General features: G+C 45.0%; 1 protein-coding gene across 2 annotated transcripts in view; it reads right to left on the bottom strand.

Annotated features, from left to right (window-relative positions):
• LOC139542543 (microphthalmia-associated transcription factor-like) overlaps positions 1–24,667 on the bottom strand; it is a 38,754-nt gene that overhangs the window by 3,229 nt on the left and 10,858 nt on the right. For both annotated transcript variants that reach the window (XM_071348107.1, XM_071348108.1), the window contains exons 2-3: positions 14,605–14,875; positions 1,131–1,334 (exon numbers count right to left, since the gene is read on the bottom strand). In XM_071348107.1, the coding sequence (XP_071204208.1) occupies positions 1,131–1,334; positions 14,605–14,875 (475 nt within the window). The remainder of the gene's footprint in view (positions 1–1,130; positions 1,335–14,604; positions 14,876–24,667) is intronic.

Genomic DNA, 24,667 nt, shown 5'->3' with positions numbered 1-24,667 from the left:
TTGAGTGAGAGGTCTAACTGGTGTTTCCATGTGGCCAAACACCTCTCCAAAGTGTGCACGGTTTGAAAAGTCATTTCAATGCATTTCAATGACTCAAAGAAGAGTCTTCAACTATAAGGTGCTTTTTAGAGCTCTCCTAGCTGTGCCGTTGAGGAACTAGAGCAAGCACACTTGTAGTTGTTTTGTTGGAACACAGCCCTGCATTCCCACTTTTACACAATTACTGTTGTTATTTACGCGATCCAAAAACAGTCCATTATAAATCGCAATCTGGGTCAGGTGGGCATAATTTAAAAGCGTATTCTATTGTCAACATGACTAGCTAAATTATAAAATACGATCTTACAATGTTAGGCTTTAACAAGGCAATTCAGAGATGCAGATGGTAATTTTGGTGTGAATAGAATAGAGTCATGAGTGCATTCAGATGAGTGGTCCGTGGCAAATCTTCTTCACAATACAATAGGCTCATTCTGTTCATGCCATGTCATCTTGTAATTGTACATCAAACATAGTGATCATAAACTTTGACACTGTATATTACATAGTTTTATGATATGGAAATGTGAATTGCCCATTTGGACACACAGGTGTTTGGCTTGATGGTATGACATCACAGCGGTATTTATTATAATCCTCAACATCTTATCTTTCATAATATGCAGTCCTTGTAATTTACAGCATTTCCCTCACTCAGACAACAAAATCATTTTAGATGTGCTGTGCCATGTGCTGTCATGTGCTGTGCTCAAGTTCAGACCGGCTGTCAGTCAAAACCCATACAGAGCTGTGAAGCGCAGAGCCTGAGCTCTGAGGTCATGTATAGCATGTTACTGTACAGCCACAGCATTCCAATTTAGGTGTGTATCAGTGTCCAAATATATATAGGTATGAGTGTAAAGGGCTACTCAACAGACAATCACATTTACTTCTCAATGAATATTCATGGGGTTACTACATCCATGGTGTTACTACATTCATTAGTTGAATACACATTGCTATGAAGCAGAATTAATGGAAAATTGGCAGAGATCATGGAGTGAAAAGCTCACAGAATTTACACACACTGCATTGTAGCTTGGTGTCTATGGCCATGTTGCAGCCAGGTCTGTGAGAGAAAGAAGCTTTACCTCTTTCTCACAGTTGATGTTGAGGGTGAGTAAGGCCATGGGGCTGTTGGGGGCACTGTTGCCCGGCCCCGGAGGCATGCCCCCGTGGTCAGCGGGCTGGTTAGGGCAGGGCAGGGAGCCAATCTTGCCCAGGTAGCGCTTCACCTGCTGCTGCTGGGCCTGCTGGATGTGGTACTTGGTGGGGTTCTCCAGGTGAGTTTGCACCTGGAAGAGGGAGAGAGTAAAGAGAGGAGAGGGAGAGATGTAAGTGTGAGAGTCAGAATCCTTCAACTCTGATACGATGGGTTGATGATCGTGGGTCATGTTTCAGTTGTGCTGTGCATTCAATAAAGGAGCGTTCAAGTATTATATCTCACTGATTAATAATAAACAGTCTTGAACACATTTTCCCACAGAGATAATAACAATCATAAAAGAAATTACATAGTAAATAAAGAAGCAGAGCAATTAGTTCAAATAAAAGGAGTCGAGTGACAGTATCTTCTCCTTTGACAAAGGCAGCAGACCTGGGTTACTGAATAAAATGTCAGCTCAACTAGTGATACTGTAGTTGACTTGACCAGGGGAAGTCAACTATGGGTTTAGATGTTATAAAGCATCACTATGAAGATCCCTTTATTGATCAACAAAATAGTGATCAGATTTGTGCTTTTATTCATATTTTTGCTGTACAATTTGGATCTGCGTCATTGCATCCTCTATTGCTTAATAAAAGATCCCTTGTTATAAATACATGGATACCATTTCACACTACTCTATCCTTTTAAACCCTAGAACTTAAAGCCACAAAAATGGACAGAAGGGACTTCTCAAGTGCTTATAATACAACCTGTCCCAAAAGAAAATATATTTCAATAAACATATTATTGCACCTACCTGATAATTATGGTATTCAAGCATCTCCAACATATTGCACAATTGATATTCCAACTCCAAATTAGATGATTAAAACTTCTATATTTATATTCCCTTTGACTACGCAGCAGGACCAGAGAGACTGTGCCTGTGATGCTCCACTTTCAATACTGATAGTATGGGGAGGAACACTTTCAGCTCAGCTTATAAAAGGTGGAGAAAAAGTCATTAGCTACACATGTTAACACATCTGAGTAAGATACAATGAACCTTTTTAAGTTTGTGTTATTTTATGTAAAATATTAATGCATGCCTTTATGTTGCTTGTGTGACGTCAGAATTGGAGTCTTACAAAGAGGATCTTTCCACAGCCAGGCAACCCTGTCTACTGACACTTGCCCTGGGCCAGATAACTCATCTCTTTTTTAAACACCATGCATGGATACTAGCCGGTTCCTCTGTCATCTCTTTGGATGATCAAATGATCGATCACTGAGATAAAACGTTTCATGGAAACTACAGGCTACATAATATATTCATTTTTTGTCTAAATTAATTTAAACAGAATAAAATACAAATATTTGTATTAAAATAAAGCTAAAAGAAAGGTCTAGTTCATTCATCCGTTACTCACAGGAGCCTGGCGTGCTACTAACTGTACTAACATGACAAGATGTCACAGTTTCTTAACATGAGCCTACAGAGATCTGTAACAATTTCTCTAACATCAAGTTGCTACCAACGGATATCCTTCGACAGTTCACTCAATACATTCAAGGTTTCCAACAATGGCAAAGATGACCAACCGATAAATAAACAATAATAAACCAGCAATGAAAACAAAGCTATCTTCTTAAGACAAATCTAATTCAGAGTTAACAATCAGTTGTGTTGCTAAACATGTGTTTATCCACATTAATTGACTGTAGCAAGTCTGGCCTCTAGTCTAGACAAAGACAGTCTGTCTGTCTTACCACCAAATGTGCAAGTCTGTAATTATACTGAACTAAAACATAAACGCAACATGTAAAGTGTTGGTGCCATGTTTCATGAGATGAAATAAAAGATCCCAGAAATTTTCCAGAATTATACAGAAAAAGCTTATTTCTCTTAGATTTTGTGCAAAAATTTGTTTACATCCTTGTTAGTGAGCATTTCTCCTTTGCCAGGATAATCCAACCACCTGACAGGTGTGGCATATCAAGAAGATGATTAAACAGCATGATCATTACACAGGTGCACCTTGTGCTGGGGACAATAAAAGGCCACTCTAAAATGTGCAATTTTGTTACACAACACAATGACACAAATGTCTCAAGTTTTGAGGGAGCGTGCAATTGGCATGCTGACTGCAGGAACGTCCATCAGAGCTGTTGCCAGAGAATTCTATGTTAATGTCTCGACCATAAGCCACCTCCAACGTTATTTTCGATAATTTGGCAGTACATCCAACCGGCCTCACAACTGCAGACACGTGTAACAACGCCAGCCCAGGACTTCCACATCTGGCTTCTTCACCTGCGGGATCGTCTGAGACCAGCCATCTGGACAGCTGATGAAACTGGGTTTGTACAACTGAAGAATTTTTGCACAAACTGTCAGAAACTGTCTCAGGGAAGCTCATCTGTGTGCTTGTCATCCTGACTGCAGGTCAGCATTGTAACCGACTTCAGTGGGCAAATGCTCACCTTCAATGCCTACTTGCACACTGGAGAAGTGTGCTCTTCATGGATGAATTCTGGTTTCAACTATACCGCGCAGAAGGCAGACAGCATGTATGGTGTCGTGTGGGCGAGCGGTTTGCAGATTTCAATGTTGTGAACAGAGTGCCCCATGGTGGCGGTGGGGTTTGGGTATGGGCAGGCATAAGCTACCGACAACGAACACAACAGCGTTTTATTATGGAAATTTGAATGCACAGAGAATCAGAGACTAGATCCTGAGGCCCATTGTCACGCCATTCATCCACCGCCATCACCTCATGTTTCAGCATGATAATGCACTGCCCCATGTCGCAAGGATCTGTACACAATTCCTAGAAGCTGAAAATGTCCCAGTTCTACCTTGGCCTGCATATTCAACAGACGTCACCCATTAAGCCTGTTTGGGATGCTCTGGATTGACGTGTACGACAGCATGTTCCAGTTCCCGCCAATATCCAGCAACTTTTTAAATTGTTTTTATTTAACCTTTATTTAACTAGGCAAGTCAGTTAAGAACAAATTCTTATTTACAATGACTGCCTACCAAAAGGCAAAAGGCCTCCTGCATGGACAGGGGCCTGGGATTAAAAATATATACAAATAAATACAATATAAATATAGAACAAAACACATATCACAACAAGAGAGACACAACACAACATAAAGAGAGACCTAATACAACAACATAACAGCAAAACATAACAACACAGCATGGTAGCAACACAACATGGTAGCAGCACAAAAACATGGTACAAACATTATTGGGCACAGTCAACAGCACAAAGGGCAAGGTAGAGACAACAATAAATCATACAAAGCAGCCACAACTGTCAGTAAGTGTCCATGATTGAGTCTTTGAGATAAAACTGTTCAGTTTGAGTGTTTGTTGCAGCTCGTTCCAGTCGCTAGCTGTAGCGAACTGAAAAGAGGAGCGACCCAGGGATGTGTGTGCTTTGGGGACCTTTAACAGAATGTGACTGGCAGAACGGGTGTTGTATGTGGAGAATGAGGGCTGCAGTGGATATCTCAGATAGGGGGGAGTGAGGCCTAAGAGGGTTTTATAAATAAGCATCAACCAGTGGTTGTTGATGGTTAATAAGCATCAACTTTGCACAGCCATTGAAGAAGAGTGGGACAACATTCCACAGGACACATTCAACAGCCTGATCAACTCTATGCGAAGGAGATGTGTCGCGCTACAAGAGGCAAAAGGTGGTCACACCAGAGACTGACTGGTTTTCTGATCCGTGCCCTAACTTTTTTTAAAGGTATCTCTGACCAACAGATGCATATTTGTATTCCCAGTCATTTTACATCTATAGATTCGGGACAAATTAATTTATTTCAAATGACTGATTTCCTTACATGAACTGTAACTCAATAAATATTTTTTAAATTGTTGCACGTTGTGTTAATATTTTTGGTCAGTGTATGTTATCTTTCAAAACATGCTTTAGGTTTATTTTTCAAGATATTTAGAAGAACACACATCCTTGGTTAGGGTCAAACACGAAACCATAACAAAACCGGGTGAAATGTAATACATTTATACTGAACAAAAATATAAATGAACATGCAAGTATTTTCAGAAGAATTTAGCCTATTAGTGTATAACCATTTTTAATGGTTATTTTAAGCATTATCATTACATAGTCAAAAAAGTGAATTGTTAAAACTTTCCTTATATTTTAAGAAATCAATGCCAAACTTAACATGGTTCATCATGGTAATGTCTTTATTGACCTGTACATACAACGTTTAAAGACTAGGTTAAACATGGTGAAGGTTATAAGGGTTTCAGTGAGGTTGCTTTTAACAGCGCCACATATAGGCCAATTGGTGCCATTCTTTTTGACCAAGTTACTCAAGGCCGTTAGTTTCTGTGTGCCAAATTCGAAAACAATTAACAGGTGTGCCTTGTTAAAAGTTAATCTGTGGAATTTCTTTCATTCTTAATGCATTTGAGCCAATCAGTTGTGTTGTGACAAGGTAGGGGTGGTATACAAAAGATAGCCTTATTTGGTAAAAGACCAAGTACATATTATGGCAAGAACAGCTCAAATAAGCAAAGAGAAACAACAGTCCATCATTACTTTAAGACATGAAGGTCAGTCAATCACTTTGAAAGTTTCTTTAAGAGCAGTCGCCAAAAACCATCAAGCGCTATGATGAAACTGGCCCTCATGAGGACCGCCACAGGAAAGGAAAACCCAAAGTTACCTCTGCTGCAGAGGATAAGGTCATTAGAGTTAACTGCACCTCAGATTGCAGCCCACATAAATGCTTCACAGTTCAAGTAACAGACACATCTCAACATCAACTGTTCAGAGGAGACTGCATCAATCAGGCCTTCATGGTCGAATTTCTTCAAAGAAACCATTACTAAACGACACCAATAAGAATCTTGGTTCCAACCGCCGTGTCTTTGTGAGACGCAGAGTAGGTGAACAGATGATCTCTGCATGTGTGGTTCACATCGTGAAGCATGGAAGAGGTGGTGTGATGGTGTGGGGGTGCTTTGCTGGTGACACTGTCAGTGATTTATCTAGAATTCAAGGCACACTTAACCAGCATGGCTTCCACAGCATTCTGCAGTGATATGCCATCCCATCTGGTTTGCGCTTAGTGGGACTATCATTTGTTTTTCAACAGGACAATGACCCAACACACCTCCAGGCTGTGTAAGGGCTATTTGATCAAGAAGGAGAGTGATGGAGTGCTGCATTAGATGACTTGGTCTCCACAATCACACGACCTCATCCCAATTGAAATGGTTTGGGATGAGTTGGACCGCAGAGTGAAGGAAAAGCAGCCAACAAGTGCTCAGCATATGTGGGAACCTTCAAGACTGTTGGAAACACATTCCAGGTGAAGCTGGTTGAAAGAATGCCAAGAGTGTGCAAAGCTGTCGTCAAGGCAAGGGTGGCTATTTTGAATAACCTAAAATCAAAAATATATTTTGATTTGTTTAACACTTTTTTGGTTATTACATGATTCCATGTGTTATTTCATAGTTGTGATGTCTTCACTATTATTCTACAATGTAGAAAATAGTAAAAATAAAGAAAAACCCTTGAATGAGTAGGCGTGTCCAAACTTTTGACTGGTACTGTATGTACAAGTGTGTATTAATACACACATGTGAATTGGAAATGTGTTGTTTGCATATCCCAACTCTCCCTGAGACGCCCTCGGAGACTGGGGTCACGGCCAGGGTCTGACAATATCAACGGCAACCCTGGAACAATTAGGGTAAAGTGCCTTGCTCAAGGGCACATCGACCAATTGTTCACCTTCTCGGAGATTCGACCTAGCGACCGTTTAGTTATTGGGCCAACGCTCTAACCGCTAGACTACTTGCCAAGAGTGTATATGTGTTTGTGCACTTGTGTGTTTTAATGTTTTAATGAATTTGTGCAGTTCATTAGCATTGAGATTCTCTTAGAAAGTGCCACTCACACATCTTCTTGGATCATAACAACATGCCGAACAATCTGATAACAAGGTCATTTAGAGTCTCTTTACATCATCACATGCAGTTCAACACTCCTTTTACTGTACTAGTATGACTACTACATGCATGTACTACCTCTCATGGTAATATCATTCTGCAAGGTAGTGAGTGACCAGGCAAATGTTATTGCAAATCTGACATGAAGTTACACTATGAATACAATACATTTTTTACATTTCAGAGTTTCTTCATCATACGGCAATCTTTCTGACATCGTTCCCACTGCAGTCCTACATCTGTTCCCACCAGGGAATACCAATTCATACTCCAAGCCAATCTCCCTCTTCTTGACCTGGTCAAATTCCTTCTGCTAATGTTGAATATCTCCACAGTGGAGAGGGGGTGTAAATACCGCTTTTGTCATGATGAATTGCATTGAGTTGATATAGCGACATCTATTTACCAGGGTGCAATTGAGACAATGGAACAAGGCCAGCAATGAATATAAATAATTTTCTTACACACACACACATATACAGTGGGGAGAACAAGTATTTGATACACTGCCGATTTTGCAGGTTTTCCTACTTACAAAGCATGTAGAGGTCTGTAATTTTTATCATAGGTACACTTCAACTGTGAGAGACGGAGAGACAAAGAGACAAAAATCCAGAAAATCACATTGTATGATTTTTAAGTAATTAATTTGCATTTTATTGCATGACATAAGTATTTGATACATCAGAAAAGCAGAACTTAATATTTGGTACAGAAACCTTTGTTTGCAATTGCAGAGATCATACGTTTCCTGTAGTTCTTGACCAGGTTTGCACACACTGCAACAGGCCCACTCCTCCATACAGACCTTCTCCAGATCCTTCAGGTTTCGGGGCTGTCGCTGGGCAATACGGACTTTCAGCTCCCTCCAAAGATTTTCTATTGGGTTCAGGTCTGGAGACTGGCTAGGCCACTCCAGGACCTTGAGATGCTTCTTACGGAGCCACTCCTTAGTTGCCCTGGCTGTGTGTTTCGGGTCGTTGTCATGCTGGAAGACGTCCTGTCCCCTTTGCAGAAAAGCATCCCCAAAGAATTATGTTTCCACCTCATGCTTCACGGTTGGGATGGTGTTCTTGGGGTTGTACTCATCCTTCTTCTTCCTCCAAACACGGCGAGTGGAGTTTAGACCAAAAAGCTATATTTTTGTCTCATCAGACCACATGACATTCTCCCATTCCTCCTCTGGATCATCCAGATGGTCATTGGCAAACTTCAGACGGGCCTGGACATGCGCTGGCTTGAGCAGGGGGACCTTGCGTGCGCTGCAGGATTTTAATCCATGACGGCGTAGTGTGTTACTAATGGTTTTCTTTGAGACTGTGGTCCCAGCTCTCTTCAGGTCATTGACCAGGTCCTGCCGTGTAGTTCTGGACTGATCCCTCACCTTCCTCATGATCATTGATGCCCCACGAGGTGAGATCTTGCATGGAGCCCCAGACCGAGGGTGATTGACCGTCATCTTGAACTTCTTCAATTTTCTAATAATTGCGCCAACAGTTGTTGCCTTCTCACCAAGCTGCTTGCCTATTGTCCTGTAGCCCATCCCAGCTTTGTACAGGTCTACAATTTTATCCCTGATGTCCTTACACAGCTCTCTGGTCTTGGCCATTGTGGAGAGGTTGGAGTCTGTTTGATTGAGTGTGTGGACAGGTGTCTTTTATACAGGTAACGAGTTCAAACAGGTGCAGTTAATACAGGTAATGAGTGGAGAACAGGAGCACTTCTTAAAGAAAAACTAACAGGTCTGTGAGAGCCGGAATTCTTACTGGTTGGTAGGTGATCAAATACTTATGTCATGCAATAAAATGCAAATTAATTACTTAAAAATCATACAATGTGATTTTCTGGATTTTTGTTTTAGATTCCGTCTCTCACAGTTGAAGTGTACCTATGATAACAATTACAGACTTCTACATGCTTTGTAAGTAGGAAAACCTGCAAAATCGGCAGTGTATCAAATACTTGTTCTCCCCACTGTATACACACACACACACATGTATATACACACATTGATTGGCATTGAAATAATAATGTAGATTATAACACTGGATATCCCAAAATAGTAAACCAAGAAGCAGGTAACAAAAATCTGCACTATTTGTACATTACCTAAAACATGTATTTGTATTGGCCGGAATGGCAGAATGTAGGCGTGATAAAAATGGATTTCACTCTTCATACCGATTGAACGTTAAGCCTCCAGTAACTGAACTTGAAATCACACCATAAGCTATTTGAAATCACACTTCATGTTCTTTGCCTTACGGTTCTTATTCCACGAAATAAACACTACTAACTTTGTCTTAGATCAAACTTGATTAACAGGACATTACTAGAATAAAAGACACATGAAATAATCTATCCACCAAAACAAGACATGGCTCTGTTCTGCAGCCCATGTGCTACAGCCATCAATACAGTCCTTAGGCCACAAGAAGCTCCTCCCTAGTAAAAGTCAATGGCATCTTGAAAAGAACAGCACTCACACACATTATACTGGCATCTCAGTTTGGGGAGGGGTGGATGGGGAGGCGGAGGAAGGAGCGACAAACAAAGATTCAAATTTTTTTTTTTTTTTTTTTACTTGTGTGCTTTGGACATTCAGCGATGCCCCAAGTTAGATACATTAACAGGAATGTTCCATACCCTCTTCCAGACAAACAGAAAAGGATATACTGTCTGACGGTTTTAAGACATTAACATTCAGCCACTTGTCAACAGGAACTGTGATACTAGCAGCTGGAGATGAGGATGGTACTCTCCAGGAATGTCCGTGGACCCAAAAATCACCTTGTCTAAGGGATCTTAAGATAGTCCTCCAGTAAGCTACAGGGTAATAATACACTAGTAAATACACAGTGAGGTCACAACAATAAAGTACATGTACACACTCACTGACTTCTCTAAATAAAAAATGTCACTTTTGTACAACTATGTGTGTGATGAGGAGCCTTTAGGGAGCTAATGATGAGGCCTTAATGTTCATGACCAAAGAGTCATGTTAACTTTGTAGCTTTAGCCATAGACAAACTGACGGGTTCAAAGAAAAGCTAGCTAAGGCAAACGTCTCTCTGTTAAAAAAACATCTAAACAAACACCCTTTTTGTCAATGTTAGTTTTTAAAAACAGGCATCGTACTAAAACAATTCTGGTCCAGGATTCTTTCTTTCCTACAGATGAGTACAGTGACACAGCATTATCCATGCATGCAGTTGTAACTGTATATGAAACCATAAAACCATCACCTAGAGCAGTGGTTCCCAACCTTTTTTGGTTACTGTACCACCAACCAGGAGCGGTGCGTGATTAAAAATCACTGGGGACCCCCTCCCACAGTTTTTTAAAAAGGATTTTTCTTTATTTTACTATTACTATTCTCTACATTGTAGAACAATAGTGAAGACATCAAAATGATGAAATAACACATATGGAATCATGTAGTAACCAAAAAAGTTCTAAACCCTGGAATGAGTAGGTGTGTCCAAACCGAGACAATAAGAAGACAGGGGCAGAATAAATTCAACCACACCTGTTTCATCACAAAACCAGATAGCAACCTCTGTCCAGTGAAGTCCACAAAGCATATTGCATGTACAGTAACAGATAGTTAGTTACATGCCATATAGCATGGTCAAGCAAGTTCATGTTTCCGACATTTTTGGACCACTAAACAACTATTGATTTAGAACCACAGAGAGTTACCGCAAGTCGCAAAGAAAACAGGAGCTGCCTCCACTATTCCAGCACCATTTCAACTTCAACATTATCAACTCCCCTATGCTTAATGTAATAAAATGACAACTTAAAGATACTAAAACTATTTAGTCCAATCAACGTAAGCTAAATATGATGTGGGTGTCCATGGTTCTCATTTCTGTGAGCGTGTGTGTGTGTGCTTTCATGCAAGTAGAAAAACATGTTGACTCATCCTACTTGTCGAGAAACGCCAATGCCATCCTCCTCTCTTCCATGTTGACAAAACATCTATCACTCTGTAATACAGTACACACTTTTATATTTTGTTGTCCTAGGCTACCTGGCTAAAATGCTTGCTCGCTAGTCTAACTTCCTTTCATGACCAGCCTTAGCTAGTTAACATTAACCTTCTACATCTTGCTACATATTGAACTTCCATCCTCTCTGGCCAGGGGCACAACAATGTATGAATTAATGGTTGGATCAGAAACGCCATTATAATCATTGGCCAGTACAGAAAATTAAGTAAAACCACAAGTCCAAATCCCTATCTCCATCCATGGCTAATTTAGGAAAGGGACAATTTTAGCTAGCTAGCCACCGGAGGACAACAACACAACGAGATGCAAGAATTCAAGTTTTTCTGTCAATGACGTATGCACTTAATGGGATTTGATAGGAGTGACGCCAAAATCCAAGCTGGCATCCCTTGACCATTTTTTGGTTGCGCCAGGACCATTCACAGTTGAGCTTGCTCAGTTTAGCTGATTGACAAATGTTTTACATTTTTATCAAGGGAGGCCAAATGCTCAATGGCTTCCCTTCAATGCTAGGGGCGGCAACAATGTCATACTCGTTTGGACCAGACAGCATCAGATAGATGGCCTACACGTAGAGAGACAGAGGGGTGCTGTCTCGCTCACTCGGATGCTTTCTCCTGTGAGATACAGTACATTCAGCCTCTTGCGATTTTGAAGGAAAATGTCTCTCTCTGAAACAGAGAGAGACAAAAGATAAATTATTTTTACTGGTCAATTTTGGGGGGAAGCCTGGCTTCCCTTGGCATCCAAGAATACACACCACTGCCATCAACTGAATTCTGCTCTGCCCGCAATACTCCTGAAGTACCCCCTCTTGTGCATTTTACCAGTAGGCCTATGGTATTATGAGTCTTCTCACGTACCCACTGTGGAATGGCCTAGTACCCCCAGCGGTCATAGTACCCCTGGTTGGGAACCACTGACCTCGAGTGTGCATTTGTTCAAGGAAAAACAAGGAACGTGTCTTTCCTCATCCAATAGTGTACCTGATTATACAACACACAATGGTTCCCTATGAAGCTGATGGTCTGTGCATGTCCTTGTTGTAAGAGATAGAGAAGGTGACCTTATGAAAATCTTATCAATGAGAGCAAACCTAAATTAAATAATTTCCTGAGCTTAATAATTCTTAACAACATTTCCCTTTAAAAATTATATCTATTATAACATTTGTCTCAAAAGGTTTAATAATATTGCATTGGATGGATTAACTGTTGCTTTAAAATGGACCAAAGTGACCGGCTGTAAACTAGTAAATACGAGAATTACAGTATGTGACATCCATGGATAAATACATAATGCTTCATTAAATCCATAACTTTGATCTAAAAAGAACACATCCTGTCATTTTCAGAGCTGAACACTATGCACAGTACTTTGTTCTTCTCTTAATATGCTAATTCATTTTCAATAAATTTCAAAGCTAGTGTTTTTTTCACCTTAAATATGCCATGGAATGAAAGCAGTGGGGCTAATTAAGAGCATTCTTAGCTGAATTAGCATTGGGGTGTTTGGTAAGACTGTGCTTGCCTTTGTCCTGATCCCCAAACTGATCCCGTACTTATTCCTCCAAAGGTCAGGGGTCACTTGGTTAATTAAGGGCCCAAATCGGTCTTTAGACAAACCTATCTGAGCTTAATGCTTTCCCTTTTAAGGTCCAGCTGCTCCACCTGGTACCCCTAAGCTAATTTTGTGTAGCTTTGTGTAGACTGTGCTAATCTAGTCACAGACATGCAAGCTGGTTAACCCTGCTCTGCAGTGCTCAGTGCTAGGCAGGAACAGGCCTTTCATTTGTGGAATTTCAGTCAATGAAGAATGCCGTAAGCTCAGACCCCGAATCACAGAATCGTCTTCCAGCTTGTCATATCAAACACTTTAATGGGGGATATCCTAAACCTCTCAAATAGCTAAATAATATACAGAGTATAGGCTAAGCAACGTTTATGTTGTATGTGGAGGGCAATACTTTCAACTTTCAATGGTTGTATTATCTTGCAAGTGTGATGTCAGATTTCCACAAACAGCTGTCGCAATCAAAACAATATTATTGACATAATCAAATATTACAGTGATATGAAACACTTGCACAGATACAACTAACTTTCACAAACAGAGATGGTTGACTTCCCAGATGGCAAAATCCTACATGCATACACTTCAATCACAACAATCATACGAATTCCAGTAAAACGTGGACATGGGCTTTTCTACTGCTAAATTATTACAATGCTTCCAGTAAATCTGCAGTAAATCTTCATGTTCAGAGTGTTTCCAGATAATCCAGAGCCAAATCAGTCACCATGAATCAGTCTCGCCTGATCTCCTTAGAATGAGGTTCTGCCTCAGAAAAGTGTGAACACGTTGGTAAAACAATTGTAAAATAATTCCCTCGCTGTTTTGTTAATGGGTGGCAGTACGCTCTTTAGAAAAGCATGTCAGGCAGTTCATGCTATAATAATACCATGTACTGTATCATTGTGTTCATATCTTTATCCTTTATGATTCTCATTCTAAAAAAAGTTCACTTTAGAAATGAAAATTGTAGATATTGTACAGTGATAACAATCAATCAATCAAGACGATTGTAGTGACAATGTTGGAAACAACAGGAAAATGTTAATATTTTAAGGAAAAGACAAAGGAGAAATATCTATCCAGTCATGCAAACTGTTTGAGATATGAAGTTTCGGATAGTTCTTCAATATAGAACACTTTCCATTTACATCTGGAATGTTTTTTTTTTTTTTTTTGAATATGCACATTTTGATATTAGTAATACTATTTCTAAAAGAAAGACAAATAAATGTAATGCAATCTAAAACACTTACCAAATGATCTTTATTTTGCTGGGTGTACTCTCATTAAGTATTGTATAGTAGTGTGTTGTGGTAGTTATCACACTGTCTCCATTAGTTCAGAAAATGTACAACAGTCTTGAGTCCCCAAGAGCAGACTAACAATGAATCAAAGCTATGAAAATATGTGAATTTAGCTCAGCAAATAGGATTAAAGATGGCTATGTCCAAATGGCTGGAAGCACAGCATGCATTACAGAGGAATTCTTTCAGGAAAGATAATCCCCATGTGCGTTTTAACACACTTCACTCATCCCCACGTTTTTACACCCTATCATAGTAAACCATGTTTGATCGACTGTCCAGAAGACTTATGATCAAGTTGTCAATATAGAGTCATCAAACCCACAGTACCTTCTACAAACAAAACATCTGATGATGTATGCCTGCATCTATAGGCGGCAGTGAGAGCTCTGAAAGTCAGAGTGAGGAGTGGCATTGTTGTCACGGTTGTCAGATCACAGAGAAGCAGCCAGTCAGGAAGTGGGTGTGTCATCTGTGTCATTAGGTGTGAGGATGATACTAATTGCTTACCTTCAGCACCTCCATGGGCAGCTGGGATGCAGGGGGCAGACTGGGAGGAGCGCTGACATTGATGGCCGGTGTCTGGCCGTGCGTGTGATTGTGGGCGGCGGTGATCTGGGGGTACTGCGAGGTGGAGGAGGCCTGGCGTCTCTGCTGCTCCCGCCGCTCCTGCTCCTGGAGCTGCTCTCGCATCAACTGCTGCCGCAGCAGGATCCGTGATGTCGTGGTCGAGGAGCCCAATGGGGGCTTGGAAGATGAGCATGGCTGGTCTGAAGGATTACTGCAGGACGTCGAGACAGACACCAGGCAGGGCATCAGGAAAGAAGAGGGTGGGGAGGGGGGTAAGACAATGAGGGGTAAGGAGTGGAAGAAAGGTCAGAGAAAAAAAGAGAGGGGCATTGAACCGTTATGATCTACAGTACTGGGATCAGGAAGAAGCCACATCACAGTGAGAAAAGATACAAATGTCTTCTAAATGTGTCCTAGATGTTACACGGAACTGCTGGTCTGCAAGCTAGAGTGTCCTTTCTGCAGCAGAATACTGCACACCCTCCCTCCTCACTAGCCCAAATCACTCAGTCATATACAATTGAAGTCGGAAGTTTACATACACCGTAGCCAAATATTTAAACTCAGTTTTTTTTAAATTCTGACATTTAATCCAAGAACAATTCCCTGTTTTAGGTCAGTTAGGATCACCACTTTATTTAAAGAATGTGAAATGTCAGAGTAATAGTAGAGAGAAGGATTTATTTCAGCTTTTATTTCTTTCATCACATTCCCAGTGGGTCAGACATTTACATACACTCAATTAGTATTTGGTAGCATTGCCTTTAAATTGTTTAACTTGGGTTAAACGTTTTGGGAAGCTTCCCACAGTAAGTTGGGTGAATTTTGGCCCATTCCTCCTGACAGAGCTGGTGTAACTGAGTCAGGTTTGTAGGCCTCCTTGCTCGCACACACTTTTTCAGTTCTGCCCACAAATGTTCTATACTCCAATACCTTGACTTTGTTGTCCTTAAGCCATTTGCCACAACTTTGGAAGTATGCTTGGGGTCATTGTCCATTTGGAAGACCCATTTGCGACCATGCTTTAACTTCCTGACTGATGTCTTGAGATGTTGCTTCAATATATACACATAATTTCCCTTCCTCATGAAGCCATCTATTTTGTGAAGTGCACCAGTCCCCCCTGCAGCAAAGCACCCCCACAGCATGATGCTGCCACACCCGTGCTTTACGGTTGGGATGGTGTTCTTTGGCTTGTAAGCCTCCCCCTTTTTCCTCCAAACATAACGATGGTCATTATGGCCAAACAGTTCTATTTTTGTTTCATCAGACCAGAGGACATTTCTCCAAAAAGTACGATTTTTGTCCCCATGTGCAGTTGCAAACTGTAGTCTGGCTTTTTTATGGCGGTTTTGGAGAGTGGCTTCTTCCTTGCTGAGCGGCCTTTCAGGTTATGTCGATATAGGACTCGTTTTACTGTGGATATAGATACTTTTGTACCTGTTTCCTCCAGCATCTTCACAAGGTCCTTTGCTGTTGTTCTGGGATTGATATGCACTTTTCGCACCAAAGTACGTTCATCTCTAGGAGACAGAACGCGTCTCCTTCCTGAGCGGTATGACGGCTACGTGGTCCCATGGTGTTTATACTTGCGTACTATTGTTTGTACAGATGAACGTGGTACCTTCAGGCCTTGGTAAATTTCTCCCAAGGATGAACCAGGTCTTATTGAGGTCTTGGCTGATTTCTTTTGATTTTCCCATGATGTCAAGCAAAGAGGCACTGAGTTTGAAGGTAGGCTTGAAATACATCCACAGGTACACCTCCAATTGACTCAAATGATGTCAATTAGCCTATCAGAAGCTTCTAAAGCCATGACATCATTTTCTGGAATTTTCCAAGCTGTTTAAAGGCACAGTCAACTTAGTGTCTGTAAACTTCTGACCCACTGGAATTGTGATACAGTGAATTATAAGTGAAATAATCTGTCTGTAAACAATTTTTGGAAAAATGACTTGTGTCATGCACAAAGTAGATGTCCTAACCGACTTGCCAAAACTATAGTTCATTAACAAGAAATGTATGGAGTGGTTGAAAAACGAGTTTTAATGACTCCAACCTAAGTGTATGTAAACTTCTGACTTCAACTGTATATATAATTCCTGAACCCCCCCCTCCCACTCCATGTCCAACCTCGGGTCAGCCACGGCCAGCCCTATAAGGGATTGTGTTGTGGGGGCCAGCCCTATAAGGGACTGTGTCGTGGGGGCCAGCCCGATAAGGGACTGTGTTGTGGGGGCCAGCCCTATAAGGGACTGTGTTGTGGGGGCCAGCCCTATAAGGGACTGTGTTGTGGGGGTATAAAGTTGTTTGATGCCAATGTCTCGCCATGCTCAGAATCACAATGGCTTGATCCTGCCTCCATTTATCACAGCAGCGCAGACAGGGCCTGCCATGATATTAGACAAATATTATTACAACTTTGAACCCCTCGCCTATAAATTAGGAGCCTAATTGCCTTGATGACATTATGTGGGGAGAATGTATGGGCTTCCGTCACCTTCAAAGTAATTACACACTAAACGGGAAGCGTGGATGGGCATTCTGCAATGAGGGAAGTAGCGGAGAAGCAGAGGAGTGGGGGGGGGGAGAATGGAGGGAATAGGGGAGGTGAAAGGAAGAGAGCGAAAGATTTGCGATCGGTGATATGTGCTTGTTACAGTTTCCATTTTCTTTTGCGCAGCACATTATTCATTCATCAGGTCAAGCAAACCTGAGTATGGACCCATTAGCATGCCTAGAGAGACCTAACATCTGTTGTTAAATTCAAGCAGGCCATGTACAGTGCCAATACAGTGCCATGTTTGCAATCTTGTCCTCTTCAGATGTTTGGTCTACAGTTATACACTTCAAACACTTGGCCAGCGCTGCTTTTTTCTCTCTCCAACTCTCCCTCTCTTTCCCTTCCATCTCTGGTTCTCTCTCTCTCAGCTGAACTGCACCGATACCCTCTTCACATTGACTTAATTATTTTCTCTGGCATGTGCTGCTTGTCTCATCTCTCTCTCTCAGTTTCTCCTATGTATTAGTATCCATCGACGTGCGTGCTAACCAATTATGAGATTTGACTTCCTTTCAATGGATCATGCTCATCCTAGGCCTACCGTATCGCATGTCACGCAGACAGGTAGATCCCTAAGCAGGTTAGCATCTCACAGGCTGAAAGGACACCATGTTAACTCTCTCTCACACACACACACACACACACACACACACACACACACACACACACACACACACACACACACACACACACACACACACACACACACACACACACACACACACACACACACACACACACACACACACACACAGTAGAAGGCATCTCATGTCATAAACAGATATGGACTAGTAGTGTATTCTGTGTTGTGTTGTAGGGCCATTGTCAGTATTTTGATACAGGATAGGTGGGAGATAAGGAGGTGTATTTTGATGGCTGATGCCTCCTTCAGGCAACGTGCATCAGTTACACCCACTCACCTGATGGGCTAGGCCCACATGGGGACTGGGTATGGGGCTGGGACTGGGTATGGGGCTGAGACTGGGTATGGGGCTGAGACTGGGTATGGGACTGGGTATGGGGCTGAGACTGGGTATGGGGCTGAGACTGGGTATGGGACTGGGTATGGGGCTGAGACTGGGTATGGGTATGGGGCTGGGTATGGGGCTGAGACTGGGTATGGGGCTGGGTATGGGGCTGAGACTGGGTATGGGGCTGAGACTGGGTATGGGGCTGAGACTGGGTATGGGGCTGAGACTGGGTATGGGACTGGGTATGGGGCTGAGACTGGGTATGGGGCTGAGACTGGGTATGGGGCTGAGACTGGGTATGGGGCTGAGACTGGGTATGGGGCTGAGACTGGGTATGGGGCTGAGACTGGGTATGGGGCTGAGACTGGGTATGGGGCTGAGACTGGGTATGGGGCTGGGTATGGGGCTGAGACTGGGTATGGGGCTGAGACTGGGTATGGGGCTGAGACTGGGTATGGGGCTGGGTATGGGGCTGAGACTGGGTATGGGGCTGAGACTGGGGCTGAGACTGGGTATGGGGCTGAGACTGGGTATGGGGCTGAGACTGGGTATGGGGCTGAGACTGGGTATGGGGCTGGGTATGGGGCTGAGACTGGGGCTGAGACTGGGTATGGGGCTGAGACTGGGTATGGGGCTGAGACTGGGGCTGAGACTGGGTATGGGGCTGAGACTGGGTATGGGGCTGAGACTGGGTATGGGGCTGAGACTGGGTATGGGGCTGGGTATGGGGCTGAGACTGGGTATGGGGCTGAGACTGGGTATGGGGCTGAGACTGGGTATGGGGCTGGGTATGGGGCTGAGACTGGGTATGGGGCTGAGACTGGGGCTGAGACTGGGTATGGGGCTGAGACTGGGTATGGGGCTGAGACTGGGGATGAGACTGGGTATGGGGCTGAGACTGGGTATGGGGCTGAGACTGGGTATGGGGCTGAGACTGGGTATGGGGCTGAGACTGGGTATGGGGCTGGGTATGGGGCTGAGACTGGGTATGGGACTGAGACTGGGTATGGGACTGGGTATGGGGCTGAGACTGGGTATGGGTATGGGACTGGGTATGGGGCTGAGACTGGGTATGGGGCTGAGACTGGGTATGGGACTGGGTATGGGGCTGAGACTGGGGCTGAGACTGGGTATGGGTATGGGACTGGGTATGGGGCTGAGACTGGGGCTGAGACTGGGTATGGGGCTGAGACTGGGGCTGAGACTGGGTATGGGGCTGAGACTGGGTATGGGGCTGAGACTGGGGATGAGACTGGGTATGGGGCTGAGACTGGGTATGGGGCTGAGACTGGGTATGGGGCTGAGACTGGGTATGGGGCTGAGACTGGGTATGGGGCTGGGTATGGGGCTGAGACTGGGTATGGGACTGAGACTGGGTATGGGACTGGGTATGGGGCTGAGACTGGGTATGGGTATGGGACTGGGTATGGGGCTGAGACTGGGTATGGGGCTGAGACTGGGTATGGGTATGGGACTGGGTATGGGGCTGAGACTGGGGCTGAGACTGGGTATGGGTATGGGACTGGGTATGGGGCTGAGACTGGGGCTGAGACTGGGTATGGGGCTGAGACTGGGGCTGAGACTGGGTATGGGGCTGAGACTGGGTATGGGGCTGAGACTGGGTATGGGGCTGGGTATGGGTATGGGGCTGGGTATGGGGCTGGGTATGGGGCTGAGACTGGGTATGGGGCTGAGACTGGGGCTGAGACTGGGGCTGAGACTGGGGCTGAGACTGGGGCTGAGACTGGGTATGGGGCTGAGACTGGGTATGGGGCTGAGACTGGGGCTGAGACTGGGTATGCGGCTGAGACTGGGTATGGGGCTGAGACTGGGGCTGAGACTGGGGCTGAGACTGGGTATGGGGCTGAGACTGGGGCTGAGACTGGGGCTGAGACTGGGGCTGAGACTGGGGCTGAGACTGGGTACGGGGCTGAGACTGGGTACGGGGCTGAGACTGGGTACGGGGCTGAGACTGGGTACGGGGCTGAGACTGGGTACGGGGCTGAGGCTGGGTACGGGGCTGAGGCTGGGTACGGGGCTGAGGCTGGGTACGGGGCTGAGGCTGGGTACGGGGCTGAGGCTGGGTACGGGGCTGAGGCTGGGTACGGGGCTGAGGCTGGGTACGGGGCTGAGGCTGGGTACGGGGCTGAGGCTGGGGCTGGGGCTGAGACTGGGTATGGGGCTGAGACTGGGTATGGGGCTGAGACTGGGTATGGGGCTGAGACTGGGTATGGGGCTGAGACTGGGGCTGGGGCTGAGACTGGGGCTGGGGCTGAGACTGGGGCTGAGACTGGGTATGGGGCTGAGACTGGGTATGGGGCTGAGACTGGGTATGGGGCTGAGACTGGGTATGGGGCTGAGACTGGGTATGGGGCTGAGACTGGGTATGGGGCTGAGACTGGGTATGGGGCTGAGACTGGGTATGGGGCTGAGACTGGGTATGGGGCTGAGACTGGGTATGGGGCTGAGACTGGGTATGGGGCTGAGACTGGGTATGGGGCTGAGACTGGGTATGGGGCTGAGACTGGGTATGGGGCTGAGACTGGGTATGGGGCTGAGACTGGGTATGGGGCTGAGACTGGGTATGGGGCTGAGACTGGGTATGGGGCTGAGACTGGGTATGGGGCTGAGACTGGGTATGGGGCTGAGACTGGGTATGGGGCTGGGGATGGAACTGGGGATGGAACTGGGGATGGAACTGGGGATGGGGCTGGGGATGGGGCTGGAACTGGGTATGTGGCTGGGTATGGGTGTGGGGCTGGAACTGGGGATGGGGCTGGTACTGGGTATGGGACTGGGTATGGTGCTGGGTATGTGGCTGGGTATGGGGCTGGAACTGGGTATGGGGCTGGGTATGGGGCTGGAACTGGGTATGGGGCTGGAACTGGGTATGGGGATGGGGCTGGGTATGGGGCTGGGTATGGTGCTGGAACAGGGTATGTGGCTGGGTATGGGGCTGGAACTGGGTATGGGGCTGGAACTGGGTATGGGGATGGGGCTGGGTATGGGGCTGGGTATGGTGCTGGAACAGGGTATGTGGCTGGGTCTGGGGCTGGAACTGGGTATGGGGCTGGGTATGGGACTGAGTAGGTATGGGGCTGGGGTGTTGGTGGGGCTGGGGTGGTGGTGGGTCTGGGGTGGTGGTGGTGGTGGGGCTGGGTATGGGGCTGGGGTGGTGGTGGTGGTGGTGGGGCTGGGTATGGGGCTGGGTATGGGTGTGGGGCTGGAACTGGGTATGGGTGTGGGGCTGGAACTGGGGATGGGGCTGGAACTGGGGATGGGGCTGGGTATGTGGCTGGTACTGGGTATGGGACTGGGTATGTGGCTGGGTAATGGACTGGGGCTGGGACTGGGTATAGGGCTGGGTATAGGGCTGGGTATAGGGCTGGGTATAGGGCTGGGTATGGGGTATGGGGCTGGGTATGGGACTGGGTATGGGACTGGGTATGGTGCTGGGTATGGGGCTGGGGTGTTGGTGGGTATGGGGCTGGGGTGGTGGTGGGGGTGGGGGTGGGGCTGGGTATGGGTGTGTGGCTGGTACTGGGTATGGTGCTGGGTATGTGGCTGGGTAATGGACTGGGTAATGGACTGGGTATGGGACTGGGTATGGGACTGGGGTGTTGGTGGGGCTGGGTATGGGGCTAGGTATGGGGCTAGGTATGGGACTGGGTATGGGACTGGGTATGGGACTGGGTATGGGGCTGGGTATGGGGCTGGGGTGTTGGTGTTGGTGGGGCTGGGGTTGTGGTGGTGGTGGGGCTGGGTATGGGGCTGGGACTGGGTATGGGACTGGGGTGTTGGTGGGGCTGGCGTGTTGGTGGGGCTGGGGTAGTGGTGGTGGGGCTGGGTATGGGGCTGGGGTGGTGGTGGGGCTGGGGTTGTCGTGGTGGTGGGGCTGGGTATGGGGCTGGGGTGATGTTGGGGCTGGGTATGGGACTGGGTATGGGGCTGGGGTGTTGGTGTTGGTGGAGCTGGGTATGGGGTTGGGACTGGGTATGTGGCTGGGGTGTTGGTGGGGCTGGGGTGGTGGTGGGGCTGGGACTGGATATGGGGCTGGGTGTGGTGGTGGGGCTGGGTATGGGGCTGGGGTGGTGGGGGATAGGAGCAAGGTAGTGATAATGGATGGAACATCTGCTGAGCTGCATGTGTCTTTTCCTCCTCTTCTTGTCAATGTGTTAACTGATGATCTCACCCTTCTACATCACTGATCATAGCCCTCCTTCATTCACAGCCACCCTCCCTCCCCACTAAACAAGTGACTGACAGACATGTCCCTGGAGCATAACAAATGACACATACTGTATGTGTAGGCTGAAGCCTAAATCCTAGTCTGAATAGTGTCTAAATGTAGCCAAAATCCTATACTTGGATTAAAACAATGACTATCACAGAAAGGGGAACTTTTCTTCACACACAGTTTCAGTTCTCAATGTGTCTTCAAATTTAGACACTTGCTGTTTTCCAGACAGAATCCTGCTGCAGGCCTAAAATAGAGAGGGTGTGCTGGAGCAGAAGCTGCCGGGATGGAGCCTTCCCAGAGTGAGTGATCCTTTTGATGAAAACCTCAGCAAAAAGTCTTGCCAATCCAGCTGTGCAGTAATCGGACTAATTAGCCAGTCCAGTCAAACGCAGCCTTGGTCAAAGCCATCCCTCCGCACTGCGCTCTAGACATAAAATCATTCCTCTTTATTTTGTATAAGCTAACATGTCAACCCCTCGTAAACTGAAAGATACATTCATAGGTGTTTTTATATCTGACCAATTTTCTGACAACTGAAGTGTATTACAAATACACATTTTATTTTAAGTTTGAATTGGATCACACACACCAAGAAATGCAATAATGTTAGGCCCAAAAAGGTTTATAGACCTGAAGAAGCCTGCTACAAAAAGCCATTTTCTACACTGTAACTACACTGAGAGAGGTTAATACAGTATCTACATCTGAGGTCTCGGACATGGAGGAAATGCAGTCTGTGTCTTTTCCCCATTTTTACAAACTGATTATGGCATGTCTGGGGCAAGCGAATCATCTCCTTGAAAAACTGTGACCGGGAGACCTCATGACTGACTTAAACAAGACCAAAATGTTTCCAGTGGTGGATCCTTTTCATCCGCACATTATATTTAAATGATAATGATCTGTGGCGCTGCTATGCCCCATTATTACGTGAATGTTGGAAATCCCCTCACAAGCATTAAGAAGACACAAAGGTCAGTAAAACTTGATTCTCAACTCTTGTACTTATAAAATGCATCCCAAAAAGTTTTATAACCAGGAATCGTATCATCTTACATAGTTGTATTGAGGCAGGCTCAAGATTACAACCAGTGACCACTGTGTGTGTAGGTTCTGCCCTCACTAACACATTAACCGACTGCCAGATGGCTTTTCGCCCAGTTGTTTCTAAGCAGAAAACTGAAACCCATAAAAAGACCCTTTGTCTGGTTTAACTTTCCACTATTGTGTGCACACACCTCCTCTATGTGTATGTGTATCAGGAAACGCAATGGCTGCACAGTCTTGCATGGCCACACCCACTGGCTGAGAGGTTTTTAGGAGAGAGAGAGAGAGAGAGAAAGCTCCTGGACTAGAGGTGGTTCAATGGCTAGGAGAGGAGGCTGCAGCCCACCCTCACACACCTTAATGATGTGCTGGATATAGAATGGCTTGGTCTAGTCAGTGGGAGAGCAGTCAATCAAACCTCACAATGGACAATGGCACAATAACAGCTCTATAACAATACTAACACCTGTTAAAAAACCAAGAGTGATAATGACGACACAATAAACAACACATGTTAGCATATCGATGTGCTTTCTATTCTGTCTGCCAACATAATAAACAATGCTATTAGCCGAAACACGTTTAGTTTTCATATACAAAAGTATTTCTCTAGTCAACTTCTAATTGTCCTTCAAATCGTGGCTGAATGAATATCTTTCAAACGTTGTATTTGCATATCTGTATAATAACAGATATGAGTTCCAAACAGAGCTTGACTAGTCTTGATTAGTCGGCTCTGGAAGGTCATGCCAGTGTGCTTATGGGGAGAAAATGCTCCGTCAGAACAAAAACCAGAGCAACCGTCCAACTCCACTGCAGACCTACCCAGAACATCTGAATGTGCAATAGACCACAGACAATCACCTGCAAAGTTCCTTGTGTCGAAATCACTAAGGAATTAACATGGTCCACACATTTGTGAAGAGGGCACGACAACACCTCTTCTACCTCAGGAGGCTGAAAAGATTTGGCATGGGCCCTCAGATCTTCAAAGTTCTTTTAAAATGTATTTTACCAGATAAGTTGACTGAGAAAACATTCTCATTTACAGCAACAACCTGGGAAATAATTACAGGAGTGAGGAGGGGGGATGAATGAAACAATTGGAAGCTGCGGATGATTAGGTGGCCATGATGGTATGAGGGCCAGATTGGGAATTTAGCCAGGACACCGGGGTTAACA

Source organism: Salvelinus alpinus, chromosome 17 (genome assembly GCF_045679555.1).
Source record: "Salvelinus alpinus chromosome 17, SLU_Salpinus.1, whole genome shotgun sequence".
Lineage (NCBI taxonomy): Eukaryota > Metazoa > Chordata > Actinopteri > Salmoniformes > Salmonidae > Salvelinus > Salvelinus alpinus.
The sequence above is the reverse complement of the archived record's forward strand: the minus strand, read 5'-3'. Positions and strand labels throughout refer to the sequence as shown.